Genomic DNA, 19,060 nt, shown 5'->3' with positions numbered 1-19,060 from the left:
CTTTCCATGTCTTTTAGATAAAAGTATAAAAATCCTTAACAGTCACCAACTTATGAGCCTCAGGCCTCCTGAAAGTATTATAAGAAAGTTTTTATGGATGCTAAGCATTTTCTTAAAACGTAATCGTTCTACATATATATTTCTATTTTTCAAATGTATTTAAGTGCTGCAGTAAAGAATAAAACGCACAATGTTATCAAATTCATTTCCTGACCTTCATATAATATTTTTAATAATCAAATACTAAAAATAGGGCTTCCCTGGTGGCGCAGTGGTTGAGAGTCCGCCTGCCGATGCAGGGGACACGGGTTCGTGCCCCGGTCCGGGAAGATCCCCCATGCCGCAGAGCGGCTGGGCCCGTGAGCCATGGCCGCTGAGCCTGCGCGTCCGGAGCCTGTGCACCGCAACGGGAGAGGCCACAACAGTGAGAGGCCCGCATACCGGAAAAAAAAAAAAATACTAAAAATACAACTATAATCATAGGGGTAATCTTAGGCACCTAAAGATAAATGGGGCAACAGTCCCATTATAATAAAATCATAAATATTGGCCCAAATTATTAATATGCACTGCTGAAACAAACTTAGGCTTGAACCTTGAAATCCCCCTATTCTTAAAACACTGTCTTTTCTTCATTACATCCAGCCCCTACACACACTTGTTTTTGTTTTCTTCACTTTTAGTTTAGAAAGAAAATTCTGCTCTGAACAGGGGGAAGTTCTTTTGAAGCTCCAAGGGCTCTCAAACTTCACTGTATATTATAACCATCTGAGGACACCACACACCTGACTCATTAAATCAAAATCTGGCGGTGGGTCCCGGGCATCAGAAGTTTTCAAAGTTTGACTTTAAGAGAATCATTTGTTCTCAAAACTGAGGCTGCATCAAGATTACTTGTGTGAAATTACAGACTGCTACCCCTCCCCCATGCCCAGAGTTTCTCACCCTGGCAGTGTAGCGTGGATTGCATTTCCAACCAATTTCCAGGTGATGCTGATGCTGCTAATCCAGGGACCACGTTCTGCAGATCATTGCCTTAAATATAGGTCTTCCAACTCACCCGTATGTTTTAATTTTTTTATAGGAAATTTTGAAAGTAAGTGGAAAGAGAAGAAAAGGGTGTGTTGGGGAGATAACCTTGGATAATATTCTTAAAAATCATCCCACTACAGTGAATAAAATGTCTTACAGGATTAACAAAGAAGGAAATAGACTTTACCAGGAATTCTCAACTCTGACTAATCATTAAAATCACATTGGAAGCTTTAAAAAAAAAAAATTCAGGTCCCTGGACTTCCCTCTCTCCCTCTCAATCTACGGATCTCTGGGATGGGGCCCGCTCTGAATATGTTAAACCCTGGGGGTGATTCCACTTTGCAGCCAGGTAGGGAACCACTAATCTAGCCAACCGGTGCACAAAATTTACATTTATAAAATCACACATTCCTGAATCCCATCCTGGGAATTCTTCCATAAGATCGCTTAGTTCTAATTCTGGTTGAGGGGTTTTAATTAGGCCTCAGTGCTTTTCTCCCAGACGCTTTGTTTATTCAGAGCTCTTTCTTTTTCTTAAGGGCTTTAGGCTTTAAAACCGGGGGGAAACCCCAGTTATATTTTCTACTTTCCATCCTGAGCCCAGAATGGTCTTGTGCGAATGGTAGAGAACCAGGATAGGGGAATATTAGGTATAAAAATCAGTTAATATTTTGAAAATATTGTCCCACCATATCATTTTTTCTAACATTACTTATTGAAAAATCTATCCTTTCTTCTACCGGTGTGTGGTGCTTCCTCCGTGATGCAAAATGTTAGCTGGCAGGGGTGTCCCCTTGCAATTGTTGAGTAATAAATCCTTATGATTCTCCACCAGGGAGCCACTATGAGAAGCAGATCAGTTATAAATTATAACTTGGAACTTTTTTGGTCATTTGTTCTGCCAGACTAATTACTAAATTATTTTATTAAGCCTCCCTGCCCTGCTCCCTAAAACTGTATAGGGCTTCTATTGAATTGTTAATAAATAAATTATGCATTAATTTGGGAAGAATTGATGCAAGGATCAAGTTTCTTCTCTAGCACATGGTATCTCATCTATTTAGGCTTCTTGAATCTCACACATGCAGTAAAGTAATTCCTATGGAATTATAAAGGAAATTTCCCACCCTACCCCCTTCTATAATTCTTGTTTGGGAGGAATGGTATGGATTATTACACTTGGTTACTTTTTAAAATTTAGTTATTTACTTAAAGTAAGAAAACAACATTCCTTTTTTCCCCTTACAAGCATAATTCAGACCACACTTTGGGAACAAGGGACTTAAAGAATGAAATCAGAGCCCGGTTGAGGGATCCTTCTGGGGGGGTAGGGGAGGGGGAAGTTGCTTCCAAGCAAGGTCAAGCCTGGACAGGGCTCTTACTTGCAAATGGTCTTCCACCAGCTCTCTGAGCTGTGATACAAGGGTGGGTCAGCTCCATTAAAGAGATGTGTACAGGGCGCACCAAAAGAATCCTAGGCTGAAGTCAGACCTAGGCTGAGGGAAGAGGGGACTGGGAGTGGCTGCTAATGGGCATGGGGTTTCTTTGCAGGGCGTGAAAATGTCCTAAAATTAGAAATTGGTGATGGTAGCACAACTCTGTGGTGATTGTACTAATAACATTGAATTGTATAATACATTTGATGGTATGTAAATTGTATCTCAACAAAACTGTTATTTTTAAAAAAGGTATATCACCATACACTTACCACGTGACCCAGCAATCCCATTCCTAAGGTTTCACACAGAAGAAATGAAAATTTATGTTCACACCAAAACTTGGACATGAATGTTTATAGCAGCCTTATTCATAATCACCCCAAACTGGGAACCATCTGGCTACCTTTCAAATGGTGAATGAATAAATTGGTGCATGGATGTACTACATTTTAGTGGTGCATCCATATGATGGGATAGTACTCAGCAATGAAAAGGAAGAAACTACTGATTCATAAAACAACATACATAGGAGGATCTCAAAAATATTTTGCTAACTGAAAAAAGCCAGACTCCCCCCCCCCCCAAATATTTCATGATTCTGCTTAAATGACATTTTGGAAAAGGCAAAACTCCAGGGGTTAAAAAACAGATCAGTGGTTGCCAGGGGTTGAGGTGGGGAGAAGAGTTTGATTTCTAACGGGCAGTACGGGTGGGTTTAGGGGGCAATGGAACTGTCCTAATAGTTCTGTCCCATGACTGTGGAGGCAGACACCTGACTGGGCATTTGTCAAACCTATAGAACTGTATACTGCAAAGAGTAAATTTTACTGAATGTGAACTAAAAACAAACAAACAGACCAACAAAAAAACTGTATGTGGGGGAAATCCAAAATAAAATACAAATGGTAAAATATGAACATAAATGTGTTATAAATGAATAACATGACCACACTGAAGACAGTGGCAAAGAACTAACCTATGTTACATTAGAAAAGAGCATTTTGACTGCCCACTGTAAAGCTAAAGACAAAAAGAACTGTATGCAAACACCGTTCTCTAGTTTGTAAATTTGTTTCTCACAGGGATATGGGTTAGCAATTCTGAGACTATTTTATACGTGTATTAAGTTTGAACAAATAGGTAAATATATTATGGGTAATAAGAGCCAGCTTTCTCACTGTTAGTGAAAAAAATTACAAATGAGGAGCTGGGAAAGCTAGGATGAACCTGCTAGGGCTGGGTTGGAATCAGAGATATTAGCATGAACTCACAGGCTTTTAATATATATACAGATAGGTAGATATAGAAATATAGATATGTGTATATAAATGTGTTAGTATATACATGCTTATATTTCCTAGCTCTGTCCAGTGAGAGGGTCTAAAAGCAATGGCATTACAGTAGCAATGAGTACACCTAGTGCCCAGATCTTGATTTCTAAATAATCATTCTCCAATAAAAGGAACCAGGGCTTCTTGGAGAAGTGGTTGAATCCAGAGCTGAGGCAGAAAGTATACAAAATGAGGCTGGAGCATCTTGTGGTGCCAGAAAGTAAGGAAGTGCTAAAAGGAGAACAGAAAGAAGGAAAGAAAGGAAAGAGGGAAGGAAGGGAGGAAGGGAGGGGGGAAAGAAGGAAGGAAGGGGGGAGAAAGAAAGAAAGAGAGAGAGGGAGGGAGGGAGGGAGGGAGGGAAGGAAGGAGACAGAAAGAAGAGGGCATGTTAAAAAGACATGGGAAAGCAATTATACCCCAATAAAGATGTTTAAAAAAAAAAAAAAGACATGGGAACCACTTGATAGAACTCCTAATGGACAATGCTGGAACAATTTGAGCCACAAAATCTATGATAGTGTTAGATTATAACTCATAGGAAAAAATAAATATCTAAGAGCCCATACTAACATAAATAAATTATTGGATAAGTAAATGGGGGAGAAGAGGCAAACCTTTCTTTCCGAGAGATTCCAAATAATAAATGTATAAAGAATGAAGGAAACAGTAAACCACCATTGGAACATCACAATAATAATTGTTGCAGACAAATCCACCAATGAATGCTTAAATTAGTGTTTGGAAATTCAAGGGGAAAATAAGATATTTGTATAGTCTCAAAGTTTACATCCCAAGATATTTATTAATTAAAAAGGGGAAAAAATTAGTAATTTTACAGTGGACAAATCCAGTAGACACCACTTTAACCATATGATCTAAGTTATCATAACAAGCAATAAAACATCAACATCGTGTACCTCCTCATCTGATGCAGTGAAAAGGGCATATTGCTTCTGTGGTACTCTTGCTAAAAATCCATAATCTCAGTCTAATGAAGAAACATCAGACAAACACAATTGAGACCATTCTACAAAATAACTGATCAGTACTCTTCTAAAGGGTCAAGGTCATGAATGACAAGGACAAATTGAGGAACCATCACAGATTGAAGGAGACTAAGGAGATGTGTTGGACAGACTTCAAGGTGGCCCCATAGTTTTCCCTCTGGTATTTATGCCTTCGTGTAATCCCCTCCCCTTGAGTGTGGGCAGGACCTGTGACTTATTTCTAACCAGTGGGATGTGGTAAAAGTGATGGGAGGTATGTGATTCTGGCTACGTCCCTGTGATTATATACAAATGCAGCCTCTGTCTTGCAATGGAGTCTCTCTCTATTTTTCTGGCTTTGAAGAAGCCAGCTGCCATGAATCCTACAACCGCAAGAAAATGAATTCTGCTAACAACTTGAGGGAGTTGAGAAGAGGATTCTTTCCCAGTTGAACCTCCAGATAAAAACCCAGGCCTTAACGACACCTTAATTGCAGCCTTGTGAGACTCTAAGCAGAGACCCAGCTAAGCCATGACTCCTATAAGCAGCCTGTGAGGTAATAAATATGTGTTAAGTTACTAAATTTGTGGTAATTTGTTACACAGCATAGGACACCTATACAGGAGCTATGACCAGTGAATGATATGTGGGATCCTCAATTGGATCCTGAAACACCAAAAGGACATTTGTCAAAAAACTAATGAGATCCTAATAAAGTCAATAGTTTTTGTACCAGTGTTAATTTCTTTTCTGTCTTTTATTTTCTTTTCTTTTGTGTGTGTGGCTTAAACAACAGAAATGTATTTTCTCACAGTTCTGGAAGCTGGAAAGGGCAAGATCAAGGTCCAGTTGGGTGCAATTCCTGGTGAGGGCCCTCTTCTTGGCTTCATACCGTGTCCTCACAGGGCTTTTCTTTGGGATGTGTGTGTGTGTGTGTGTGTGTGTGTGCACGCGCGTGTCTGTGTGTGTGTGTATATAGAGAGAGAGCTCTCTGGTCTCTTTCCCTCTGTCTCTGTCTCTCTCTCTTTTTATTTAGATATAACCAATGTTAATTTCTTAGTTCTGATAATTGTATTATGGTTTTATAAGATAGTAACATTACAGGAAGCTGGGTGAGGAATACATGGGAACTCTCCACTAATTTTTACAATCTTTCTGTAAGTCTAAATTTATTTCAAAATTTAAAAATTAATAAAAGTGTATCAAATTTACAAGCTTTAGCACAGCAAAGGAAAGCATAAACAAAATGAAAAGACAATCTACAGAATGGGAGAAAATATTTGCAAATGATGCGACCAACAAGGGCTTGATTTCTAACATATACAAACAGCTCATATAGCTCAACAACAAAAGAACAAACAACCCTATACAAAAATGGGCAGAAGATCTAAATTGACATTTTGCCAAAGATATACAGATGGTCAACAGGCACATGAAGAAATGCTCAACTTCACTAATTATTAGAGAAATGCAAATCAAAACTACAGTGAGGTATCACCTCACACCAGTCAGAATGGCCATCATTAAAAAGTCCACAGGACTTCCCCAGTGGAACAGTGTTTAAGAACCCACCTGCCAATGCAGGGGACATGGTTTCGATCCCTGGTCAGGGAAGATCCCACATGCCACGGAGCAACTAAGCCGGTGCACCACAACCACTGAGCCTGCACTCTAGAGCCCATGAGCCACAACTACTGAGCCTGTGTGCCACAACTACTGAAGTCTGCATGCCTAGAGCCCATGCTGTGCAACAAGAGAAGGCACTGCAATGAGAAGCCTGCTCAGTGTGATGAAGAGAAGCCCCCACTACTCTTGCAACCAGAGAAAGCCCACGTGCAGCAACGAAGACCCAACGCAGCCATAAATAAATAAATAAATTTATATTTTTTAAAATGTCCACAAATAACAAATGCTGGAGAAGTTGTGAAGAAAAGGAAACCCTCCTACACTGTTGGTGGGAATGTAAGTTGGTATAGCCACTGTGGAAAACAGTATGAAGGCTCCTCAGAAAACTAAAAATAGAGCTACCATATGACCCAGCAATCCCACTCCTGGGCATATATCCGGACAAAACTATAATTCAAAAAGATACATGCACCCCTATGTTCATAGCAGCACTATTCACAACAGCCAAGACATGGAAACAACCTAAATGTCCATCGACAGATGAATGGATAAAGAAGATGTGGTATATATATACAATGGAATACTACTCAGCCATAAAGAAGAACAAAATAATGCCATTTGTAGCAACACGGCTTCAACTAGAGACGATCATACTAAGTGAAGTAAGTCAGAAAAATAAAGACAAATATCATATGATATCACTTATATGTGGAATCTAAAATATGACTCAAATGAACCTTCTATAAAACAGAATCATAGACATAGAGAACAGACTGATGGTTGCCAAGGGGGAGGGCGCTGGAGGAGGGATGGAGTGGGAGGTTGGTGTTAGCAGATGTAAGCTTTTATCTATGGAATGGATAAACAACAAGGTCCTACTGCATAGCACAGAGAACTATATTCAATATCCTATGATAAACCATAATGAGAAATATACAAAAAAGAATGTATATATATGTATAACTAAATGACTTTGCTGTACAGCAGTAATTAACACAACATTGTAAATCAACTATACTTCAGTAAAAAAAAATAATAATAATAAAAAGTGTATCACTAGCAGTATTCCTTGCTATCACTCTCTTGGTTAAGAGTCATATTTTATTTTGTTATTCGGAGTCTAAAATGAAAAGAAGAGGTAGAAAGAGACAAAAAAGAAAAAGGAATGATTAAAAAGCATGTGAGCATGTGACCATTTTTTAATGAGAAAGAGATATTATAATTGGAATTAATAGTGAAGGAGCATAAGGATGGCCCTGAGCTCTGCCCATGCTCAGGAAAAAGGACCATGTGGAAACTTTAGGTCCAACGTGCCTGCACACCCAGAACTGTGCAGCCCGGGACAGGGCCAGGCAACTGCTCCTAATTTGGAGAAGGCAAAAATTTAAATGTGAGACAGAGAGGAATTCAGTATTGGCAGCAGAAGTGGAAAGAAAAACCAAGAAAAGCCATTAAGCAGTTGCCATGAAGCAATGGAATTCACGAGGAAGTAGAGGTTTGAGGTAAAGAAGCACAGACACTGTAGAAGCACAGACCCAGAAAAACTGTCACAAGAATATCAGATTCTCTGGAGCAGGGAACAAAGGACCTCTGATGCCAGGCTGCTGGAGCTGCAGTGTGCATCTCAAAGAAATTCCAGGAGACTTTTCCATCACGCAGCAGACTCTCAGATCAGAAGCTCTGAATGTCAGCAAAGTGTCCTTTCACCTCAGCCCCACAAGACACCAATCAACTCCTACAAACATGACTAATTTTTAAGTTTAATATTCATTATTAAAATTTTCACCATTATTATCTTAAATCTAGACTGGAAATCAGCAAAATATGGCCTACATATTTTTGTATGGCCCAAACTAGGAATGGTTTTTATAATTTAAAATAGTTGAAAATAATCAAAAGAATAATAACATTTTGCAATGTAAAAAATTATATGAGACTCAAATTTTGGTATATGTAAGTAAAGTTTTATTGAAACCCACCCACAGTCATTCACTTATATATTTTCTAGGTCTGCTTTTGACTATAATGGCAGAATGGAGTGGTTGCAACAGAGATTGTATGGCCTGTAAACCTAAAATATTTATTCTCTGATACTTTACAGAAAAAGGTTCCTGACCTCTGCTCTGGACAAACAAAGCAAGCCTTGATTATAGCATTTGCCCATTTCTATAGTCAAACAGACCCACCATCCTCAGCTGGGATTCCAGCCCAGACCTGTGCTCCCTCTTCACTCCATTGCCACGGCCTCAGTGGCTTGAAACAATAACATACTTCAGTTCTAACGGTTAGCAATGCATCAGATCACTATCTCAGATCCATGAAATTTTAAAGCAACTTACCCCTCTTTGCCTCTTGGGTAAATTGTTAACTCAGTTATAACTATACCTGCATTCCTTGTAATTTTATTTGCATGGTCCTTTCAGAAAAACAACAAGTTTTTTCAAATGTGGGGATTAGAACATTGAATTTTTTTTCTTTCTGGATGAAATATATCACTCTCACGTATTCTGAACAAAAGATATTTCCATATTTTTAAGTAGTTGAAAAGAATGGTATTATTTCAGACTTGCAGCATAAATACTGGATCACTCCATATTCAGAGTAAGCCTTATAGAAAAAACAGATGAGTGAAAGCACCCAAAGGAGTTGTGATATCAACAATATTCATTCCATCCCAAAATGTTACTGCATCGTGAAGTGCAAAGAGGGCTTTAACAAAATGAGAATCTTGTCCTCCTATCTCAGTCAATTATTAAATGCTTTCCACCCATACTCACTGCTCACTTCTCTGTTCACACTGGTATGTGAAATTTTTGTCTCCATTAAAATGAGCCGGCCATCTTGGGAATGTTTTTTGAATAGAACCAAAAATAAAATGCTAATAAGTTGAACATGTATGTACTTGCAACATAAAAAGCACCTGTGTCTAATAGGAGTTCGAAATTATTATATCTAAAATCTTTAAACGCTATTCTAATAGGAAGCAATTATTTTACCTCATTTGTCACATGACAAGCTCAGTGATGTTGACTTAGGTAGCAGATTCACACCAGATACAAACATTTCCCAAAATGGTGGAGTTATGAGGGTCTCAAACTAATTCATAGGACATTTTCCAAGTAAGTATGGAAAAAAATCATCTGTGGGATTCTGTAAACTTCCCTGCCTAAAAAAAACATTCTCAAACTTAGTCCTACTTATCCATTCTATTCCTTAAACCGTTTGGCCATAGACACCTTTTTTCATATTAGAATTCTGATGAGAAAGCATTAGCTAAACACATTGATGGTCTAATTATTGGGTTCTTTTACAAATACAAATTCCCAAGGTGGTGCAAAAAAAGTGAGGTTGAGTTGTTAAGATTAATTTGTTGTTTTAGGCCCAACGCCCAGTTGGCTAAGTCATGACAATGAAGCTAATGCACATAGCACTTGACACTATCCTAAGTGCTGTACATATATATTAACTTACTTAACCTTCAGGACAACCAATAAAGCAGGTAATATTGCTATGTTCTTTGTTTTAGAAGAGGAAATGAGGCACAAAGAAGTTAAGTACCTACGTAAATGGCAGAGTCGGGATTCAAATCCAGAGAATCTGGCTATGCATGCAACCCCTCCCATGCCTGTGCATGAAATACTCTTTTTTTAAAAATTCTTTTCATTTATTTTATTTATTATTTTTTGGCCATACCTCACGGCAAGTGGGATCTTAGTTCCCCGACCAGGGATAGAACCCCCGCCCCCTGCGTTGGAAGAGTGGAGTCTTAACCACTGGACCACAAGGGAAGTCCATGAAATACCCTTTTAATAAAAAGTATTAAACAACAATGTTCACTACCTTGGAGTTGTTAGTAGAAAAGTCATTCTGCATAAGTGAAAAGAGGAACCTAAGTGGCTTTAGAGACTATCAATAATTTTTTATCTTAAAGCTTTAAAAGGTATTCTTTTAAAATTTTTTCAAGTGCCTCCAACAACAAGAACTAACTCCCAGCTCCTGCACTGTGTCCAGATAGACACCGGCTAGGGAAGGGGCATTTTTATTTACTAGCTTTGTTCGCATATGTTCATCTGGAGAACTTTTAAGACAACTTGTTCTCTTAAGTCGGTTTATGAGTCCTTGAAAATGTGTTCATAATGTCAGTTTGCTTAGCAAACCGTTTATTGGAGATGGTGTTTTTGCACTTATATATTGAGCCCTGCCCAGGCTGAATAATCAGAAATCTCATATCAGTTGAGTCCAAAGGAAGAAGCTTGACTTCTATAGAAAAGCAGGCATCAGAGCCTTTTATTGACCAAACTTCTTTCCTTGCCAGCTTCCAGGGTACAGAGAATAAATTAAGCATTATTTTAAAATCATAAATAAACTCTCCTTCCTGGGAGAGTTCTTTAAAGATATTCCTATAGATTCAACCAAAGCGCTGGAAAATGATAAAAACTCAGCAAACAAGAGTTCTTTTCAGGCTTGCCATTGCCTGTGGTAGGAGGGTGATTCATCACTTACTTTTACTCCACAGTGAAAGGAACTTAAAATCCTTGGAGCTTCCCCAGCCGACATGGAGGGAGGGGCCGATGAAGTGGCAGCTTGTTGCACTTGAGTTTGATGTAACCTAGTTGAGTCAGGAGGTTTGCAATGTGGTCTTGGCTGTGCCGTGAGACAGAAGCAAGGCTTAGAACAATCTCTTCTTTCTTTTTTTTTTTAACAACTTTTTGAAACATAATTCACATAGCATAAAATTCACCCATTCAAAGTGTACAATTCTATGGACTTTAGTATATTTACAGAGTTGTGCTGTACATCCATCACCAAAATCAAATTTAGAATATTTTCATTATCCCCCAAAGAAACCCTGCACTCGTTGGCCATCACCCCATAATTCCCCCATCCTCCGGTGGGCAACCACTAATCAACTTTTTATCTCTACAGATTTGCTTATTCTGGATATTTCATACAAATGGAGTCATAGAATATGTGGCCTTTTGAGTCTGGTTTCTTTCACTTAGCGTAATATTTCAAGGTTCATCCATGTTGCTGCATGCATCAGTACTTCATTTATTTTCATGGCTCCATTGTATGAAAACACCACTTTTTCTTTATCCATTATTGATGGACATTTGGGTAGTTTCCACCTTTTAGCCACTGTGAGTGGTGCTGCTATGAACATTTATGTGTGAGTTTTTGTGTAGACATATGTTTCCATTTCTCTTGGGTACATACCTAGGAGTGGAATTGCTAGGTCATATGCTAACTGTATGTTTAATGATTTGAGGAACTGCCAGACTGTTTTCTTAAGTGGCTGCATTGTTTTACATTCCCACCAACAAGGTATGAGTGTTCCAATTTCTCCGTATCTTGGCTAACACTTGTTACTGTCCATCTTTCTTATTAGAGCCATGCCAGTGGGTGTGAAGGAGTATCTCGTTGTGGTTTTGCTTTGCATTTCCCTGATGGCTAACGATGTTGAACATCTTTTCATGTGCTTATTGGCCATTTGTATAACTTCTTTGGAGAACTTCCCATCCATCACATAGTTTTTATCTGCTTTGGTTTCCCCTCTCACGGGAAAGGTATTGCAATACAACACCTGTCACTGGCTTTGTTCACCTTGTTACAAAACACAACCTCTAGCAAATCATGGGAACAGATTTATAAAGCATATGAATCAGTCAGTGATTACATGCTTTATCAAAGTATTGATTTTAACAGAGTTCAAGACTTCAATAAAAACTTGAAGAGAGCTCAAAATCCATTGCAAATGGCTTGTCTTAGGTCTCATAGACTCTAAAGGGCCCATTTTAAACTTCAAGGCATTATTCTTGAGCCCATCACTCAGAACAAGGTCCAGTCACAGAATATCAGAGGAAGAGTTCCAAATAGATAGATCAATGAAATGGGATGGTCACATCATGTGACTCAGAGCCTTTCAAAACCCAAATTGGGTAACTGGCCATCACAATTTGCCTGGGAATGTCCTAATTTTAAGTCCTGGGAAGCCCTTTAGTCCTGGGTAAACCCAGCTGGTTAGTCACCCCAGAGCCACCCTCATACTTCCAGTTATGTAGGTAATAGAATTATAAATGAGTAAAGAGCAGAGGCTACGTCTTTAGGCCTTGCTGGCAGCACCAGTTTGAATTCTGGACACGTATTGGCTTGTGAATTTTGGCATGCTCCTTTATCTCTGTGAGCCTCAGAGAATTTCCAATGAGATATGGTGGGGTCAGACCTAACGTGCTTTAAGTTCAACCACATTAAGGGTACGTTTCATATCCAGTCAATGGTAACTTAAAAATCCTTCAAATGCAAAACCAAGTACAATTCCATAAAAATACATGGTTTGGTGCGGTCAATGTTGAAGATAATTTTAACAGATTCTCTAACTCTTCATTGATTACTCTCAATTAATTCCTCCCTCTTTCTTCTATCGCCACTCTTATACCAACACCAGGAACAATAGTTTGACTTTTTGGCTCAAACCCTTGCAGTCACTCCCACAGTCTTCCTGAAGTTTTCAGATGACAAGCATTGTTGTTTTCAGGCATAGCTGTATCTACTTCTGGGTGGATACTCATCAGGTAGACTAGCAGGGCCATTTCATGCATTATTTGAATTCTCTTTCTCTTTTTGCTAAGGACACACGAGACACGCGATAGAATTCTTGCAAGGTAAATGTGTGTATGTTATGACTCCATTGTGAAGTATCTAAACCACTTCCAGAGGGCTGAGTAAGCTTCAGTAGAAAGACCCTCAGACAGGTCCAATAAGAGGGGTAAGACAGGAATAAAGACACAGACCTACTAGAGAATGGACTTGAGGATATGGGGAGGGGGAAGGGTAAGCTGTGACAAAGCGAGAGAGAGGCATGGACATATATACACTACCAAACGTAAGGTAGATAGCTAGTGGGAAGCAGCCGCATAGCACAGGGAGATCAGCTCGGTGCTTTGTGACCGCCTGGAGGGGTGGGATAGGGAGGGGGGGAGGGAGGGAGACGCAAGAGGGAAGAGATATGGGAACATATGTATATGTATAACTGATTCACTTTGTTATAAAGCAGAAACCGACACACCATTGTAAAGCAATTATACTCCAATAAAGATGTAAAAGAGAGGTCAAAGCCCCCTGAATCTTTTTGTGATTGAGGCGGCAGCTCATAAGTTCCCCTGCCAAGGGAAAAGTAGTGTTCGAGAGTGCAGAGCCCAGTTCACAACTCTGGAATTGGTCCCACTTTGATGGCTCTCCCATGACCACTGTTCTGGAAGTCTGCCCAGGTCGGCCCAACCTGGCCTATCATTTCATACACAGATCAATGATTGGCATGTGTTAATGTGCCTGTCTCAGGCTATCAATAACCAATGTTGTGTCTGGACCAGCACTTCTGGTTCTTATTATGATTGCAAGATGTCCTTCAGCAATGACCACCAGGAAACGCTTAAAAAATAAAGGTTTATTATTTACAGGACCTGGAAATTACACAGCACACCTAGGGCCACACAGCAAGGTCACAGGTAGAGAAAGTGAGAGAGAGTGTGAGGGCCTGGGATTCTGCTTTTACTGTGGTCAAGGTCTAGGGTTTTGAGGTCTGATTCCTTATTGGTGAATTAAAACATAAGAGCGGAATTTGAAGCACAGAAAGAGAAAAACAAATGGCGTAAATAGTTATCAAAATCAACCAAGGTCTCTAAAACAAAGGAGCCTCAACAGAGGGAGGTGGCCTGGCTCTTTATCTAACTGTGGCTGGCAATGTGTTTATTACAGATAGCCATCTTTGAAGTGGATGCCTCTCTGTGGCAATCAAAGCTTAAGGTCAGGTACTTGCATTACAAAAAACAAAAAGACACAACCAACTGTCAACATTTACACTCCAGCATGCCATGGTCAGCTGGGTGCCTAGAAGAGCAGTTCAGTTCAATCAGTTGGATCTAGAGTGTCAGGGTCTGCTCTGGGGAGTAGCAGGGCTCCAGAACTTGAGGTTGGTAATGACCTCGGGAAGAATATAATACCCCTCCCCTTAACATCTAACAGGAATAGGTAGAAATAGAGTGGGAGGACAGAGGTACCATTTGCCAGGAAAACTAGAGCATTTAGAACTTTACCTGGAACTACAAAGTGGTACTTTGCCAATGCCATGGCTTTAGATTCTTTGTTACTGTTATTTTTATTTAGTCTTTGGGATGTTCCCCAGTGATGCCTTTTAATAAAAGGCAAACACTTTGTGTCAGCTGAAGCAGAAAGCCCTCATTGGCGAGGTAGCAAAAGACTGCAACAACTTAGATGCCCATCAGTAGAGGAATGGCTAAGAGGATTACGGTATAGTCTTCTATTAAAATACTAGGCAGTCATTAAAAAGAACAAGGTGGAGCCATCTTCTAATACGGAACTCTCTGTGAGACATATTCAGTGAACAAAGCCAGGAACATGACAAGTACATTGATACTACCATTTATGTAAAAAGGGAAAGGGGAGCTATGGAGATAAGTACATACAGATATGCTTATACATATTTGTATTGAATATCTCTGGAAAGATGCATAAAAAACTATTAGTAGTGGTTGCCTCTTTGAAGAGGAATCAGGGATAGAAGACTTGCTTTCATTGCATGCTCTTTTGTACTGTTAGATTTTTTTTTTTTACATGTGCTTGTATTAAACTTAAAAAAATAATAATATGGGGACTTCTCTGGTTGTCTAGCAGTTAAGACTCCCTTAACCACAGGTTCGATCCCTGGTCGGGGAACTAAGATCCCACATGCTGCGTGGTGAGGCCAAAAGTTAAAAAAAAAAAAAAAAAAAAAGGAAGTCCAATTACAAGAGAAAAAAACTCCTGCATCTCACCTGTATTAAAGCTGTATTAAAGCAGAGTGGTGAGCAACAGAATTCCTATTATTCTTTGGTTTTGTTTTGTTTTGTTTTTTCTTTTCTGGCAAGAAAGTTTTGCAGTCTTTAAGTAAAGTAGTCCATATTTGAGTTAGACTGTTTCCCACATACTATTGAAAAAAATTTTCCAACAGTCTTTCAAAGACAAAGTATGAATCAGTTAATAATAGTGCCTGGATTGGAACTTAGAGTTACAATGGTCATGCTCATTTTACATTGATCCAACAGAAACTCTCACTTGATTCTTAGAAAATGAATATGTAATAAAGGCTGAAGAGGCAAATGATTTCATAAAAACAACTTCAAATTTCTATTAGTAGCGAAGACTAAAAACTATTTGAAAAACTGTCCAAGCCAGAATTTACAATCAGAGAAAACATGAGTACACCCAGCTGATCAGAATTGGGTGAGATTTAAGTTTTTCTGAGGGAGGAAAAATGACAATTTACATTGATCCTTCATTCATTCTACAAGGTTTTTACTGAGTCCTCACCCAGTTGATGCCAGGCACAGTGCAAGGTGCTAGAGATGCAAATGGAAGGAGATATAGCTGTCATTTTTACTCACCCAGAATCCATTTCTCCCTTTCCTGGTGACAGCATCTTGATTTTCCTTTGGGAAAACACTCATTCCGTATTCTTGGTTCATGTGGTTCCTTCAAGAGAGACTAGCCTTGCACCCTGCCTCCCATGACTACCACCAACCACAGGTACAGGGGGAGTAACTGGAAATTTTAAGCCCCTGGCCACAGTGCTGTGCATGGAACTCAAGAAAAGTAATCTGGGACTTCTGTGGAACTATCAAGGAGATAAAGATCTCCCTCCAAAGGAGACTGAAGCTATGAGAATGTGAGGGGGCCAGTAGCTTGACAAGGAGACCAACAGAAACAAAAGTAGAGCAGAGAGAGACAGAGTGTGGGTACCATCATTTGGATATTAGATCCAGCTACACCCAAACTAGATTGCCCCCTGGACTTTTTAGTGCTAGGAACTAATATTAGTTTTCTTTTTCTTTCTTTCTTTTTTTTTTTTTTTTTTTGCTTAAATCAGTTTGAGTAATATATTTGTCACTTGAAACCAGAATGCTCCTGGCAAATAGAGGTGATACAAGACTGTTCCTTCCTCTAAGACACTTGGGTCCTTCTGGAAGAGGCAGACATAAGGTAACTAAATAAGAATTAAGTTACTTTGTGACGGGTGGTGCTATGACAAAGTAAGTACCTGGTGCTGTGGGAACACAGAAAGGCACAGAAAATGTGGTGAGACATCTTAGAGTTGTAAATGGTATTAGAGTTTATGGAACTAATCCTCTCATTCAAATAAAGACTCCGAAGCCCAGACTCATTCAAGAGATGCAACGGAGCTAAGAATTGTTCTGAACTGTAATCTACCCTCTAGCATGAAAGCAATTTTTAAATAGCATTTTTTCCTAATAACTAAAAATTATACATACTCATTATAGAAAATTTAGAAAATATAAAAAAAGCCAAAGAATATCATAAAAATCACCCATGTTACTCACTCATCAACCAAGGATATCCACTGTTAAAATTTTGGTCAATACTCTTCCAATCTTTCTCCATAAATTCTTTAAAAAAATTTTTTTGCAAAATGGAATCATATTTATTCATTATCTGTTTCTCAAGTTCAATGCTACATTATAACATTTACCTATATTATTAGACATTTTTCAAAAAATATTTAATTGGCTGCATAACCAATCTCCTCCTGGATGCTTAGGCTGCTTCCAGTTTATTACTATTATATGCAATACAGAGATGAATGTCCTTAGAGATAAATCTTTGTGGCCATCCTGATTATTTCTTTAGGACAAATTTCCATCCATGGAATTGCTAGATCAAAGAATTCACATATCTTAAAATAAAAGTTCACATTTCAATTTTAAGCCAAATAGGTAAATATTTTACAACACAAACTTAACTTTTACTAGAAGGGGCACAAAATTCAAGTCAGTTGCACACAGGAAGCTACATGTATTATAATAGTAGGGATTATCATCCTAAGGAGAGGAGGAGGGAATAATTTCACTGAGGCAGAATTCCTGTTCCTCTCTCCAAAGGAGGACATGGATACACAACTTGAACCTGTTAATGTGTAACAAGCTATAAAGTCTAAGCAGTAAGGTATTAAAAAGAAACGTTATAAATATGAAGAGAGCTCTTCAACTTATCCTTCTTTATTTTATTTTATTTTATTTTTTGCCGCACTGTGCGGCTTGTGGGATCTCAGTTCCCTGACCAGGAATTGAATCCAGGCCTCAGCAGTGAAAGCCCGGAATCCTAACTACTAAGCAACCAGGGAACTCCCCACTTATCCTTCTTTAAATCCATCCATTACACTTCCTATCTCCCGGAGTCGCTGACCCCAAGCACAAATCAGATCATGCCATGTCCTTGCCCAAACTTTCTCATGGCTCCCTACTGCCTCCTGACTACAATTCTTTATAGAGGCATTCAGGTCCCTGAAGATGTAATTGCAAAGCCATATTTCGAGCCTTATCTCCCCATAGTAACCTGTCCCAATGCACCTAATGCTGTAGACACGGCCCCCTTACACTGAGGGGTCCCCACATGTGACCCACTCTATACCTTGGCCCACGTTGTTCCCATTTTCTAGAATGATATTCTCCCCTATCTCTGCTTGTTGAAACACTACCATTTTTTGAGGCTCAAATGTCACTCTCTCTGCAAAGCTTTCCAAGCTTATCCCAGCAAATCTCTCCTTTCTCTTGTTTAAGTTATACTTGACTGTGGGGTGCCAGATGTCCCTGTGCCCTGAAACAAACATCTCACTGAGCATTCTCTCATCAACCAGCTCTGTGTCTAGTACATGCACATCACCAATTAAATGACTGTGGAATAACATTTTTCAGGTATTAAACACGTGAAATGGTACAAAATTTACTAATCCAGCAGGACTGTATTTAATTTATTCTCCGTTGTTATGTCGTTATTTTAGCCATTCTGTTCTTAATCCCAGCCTTCCTAAGCAATCAAAAAGAGGCTCATTCTTGGTGGGTGGGGTGGTGTTTGTAATGAACTTCAGCTTGAAATACAGCCTTTCAGAATTTACTGGCAGTGGGAAATTCCACATTATGCTTAGAGAGATTCTGGAAACTGATTTGAAATTGTACATTATACTTTATTTCAAGGAAACATGAATAAGGCTTGTACTAAAAAAACTGAACTAAATAAACGTGTTATGTTTTCCCCTCACACTCCCCCAACACACACAGAAATCTGTGTGTCAAGTGCAATCCCTCCCTTAACAGAACCCCATGAAATGAGTCTCTAGTGTCCAACTGACGAAACAGTTTTGAAAAGGGCTTTAGAACAGCTCAACTCGGTGCTGAGACCTCAGGACGAGATGAACCAAGAGAGCCTTGTCCAACTGTTGAATTGCTTTTTATGCACTTCACTCTGCCAGAAGCAGCTGAAGAATGTAGCTCAGTGTGTTTCATTACACACTGTGGGTAGTTGGTATGAGTGAGGTTGACATCAGATACTTGCCAATGAAGAAATCTGCAGTACATTTCCTAGGCTGCCTCAAAATGTAGGATGTGCAGAAATGCAGGTACATTCTGAATGGATGGGTTTTAAAAAGCTAGAGTTGTCGTTTGAAACTGTTCCAAAAAGAAGAGCACATCGCATCTCAGTGAGAAGCCCAAGAACCTCTTCACAGGGGGCTCGCGCTCACCACCTCTGTCGTTTGTAGGCTTTGAGCTGGAGGCTGGGATGTGGAGAGGCATC

The 19,060-nt window shown here is 39.2% G+C and overlaps 1 protein-coding gene across 1 annotated transcript in view; it reads right to left on the bottom strand.

Annotated features, from left to right (window-relative positions):
• Positions 1 to 3,111: 3,111 nt before the first annotated feature.
• MINPP1 (multiple inositol-polyphosphate phosphatase 1) overlaps positions 3,112 to 19,060 on the bottom strand; it is a 103,648-nt gene continuing 87,699 nt past the window's right edge. The window contains exon 5 of the mRNA XM_089897867.1: positions 3,112 to 11,062. Within this exon, the coding sequence (XP_089753993.1) occupies positions 10,945 to 11,062 (118 nt within the window). The 3' untranslated portion in view covers positions 3,112 to 10,944. The remainder of the gene's footprint in view (positions 11,063 to 19,060) is intronic.

This window comes from Delphinapterus leucas, chromosome 16 (assembly GCF_059928025.1).
Source record: "Delphinapterus leucas isolate spDelLeu-1000000601 "Yukka" chromosome 16, BTC_Dleu_Yukka2, whole genome shotgun sequence".
In the NCBI taxonomy this organism is placed as follows: Eukaryota; Metazoa; Chordata; class Mammalia; order Artiodactyla; family Monodontidae; genus Delphinapterus; species Delphinapterus leucas.
The sequence above is the reverse complement of the archived record's forward strand: the minus strand, read 5'-3'. Positions and strand labels throughout refer to the sequence as shown.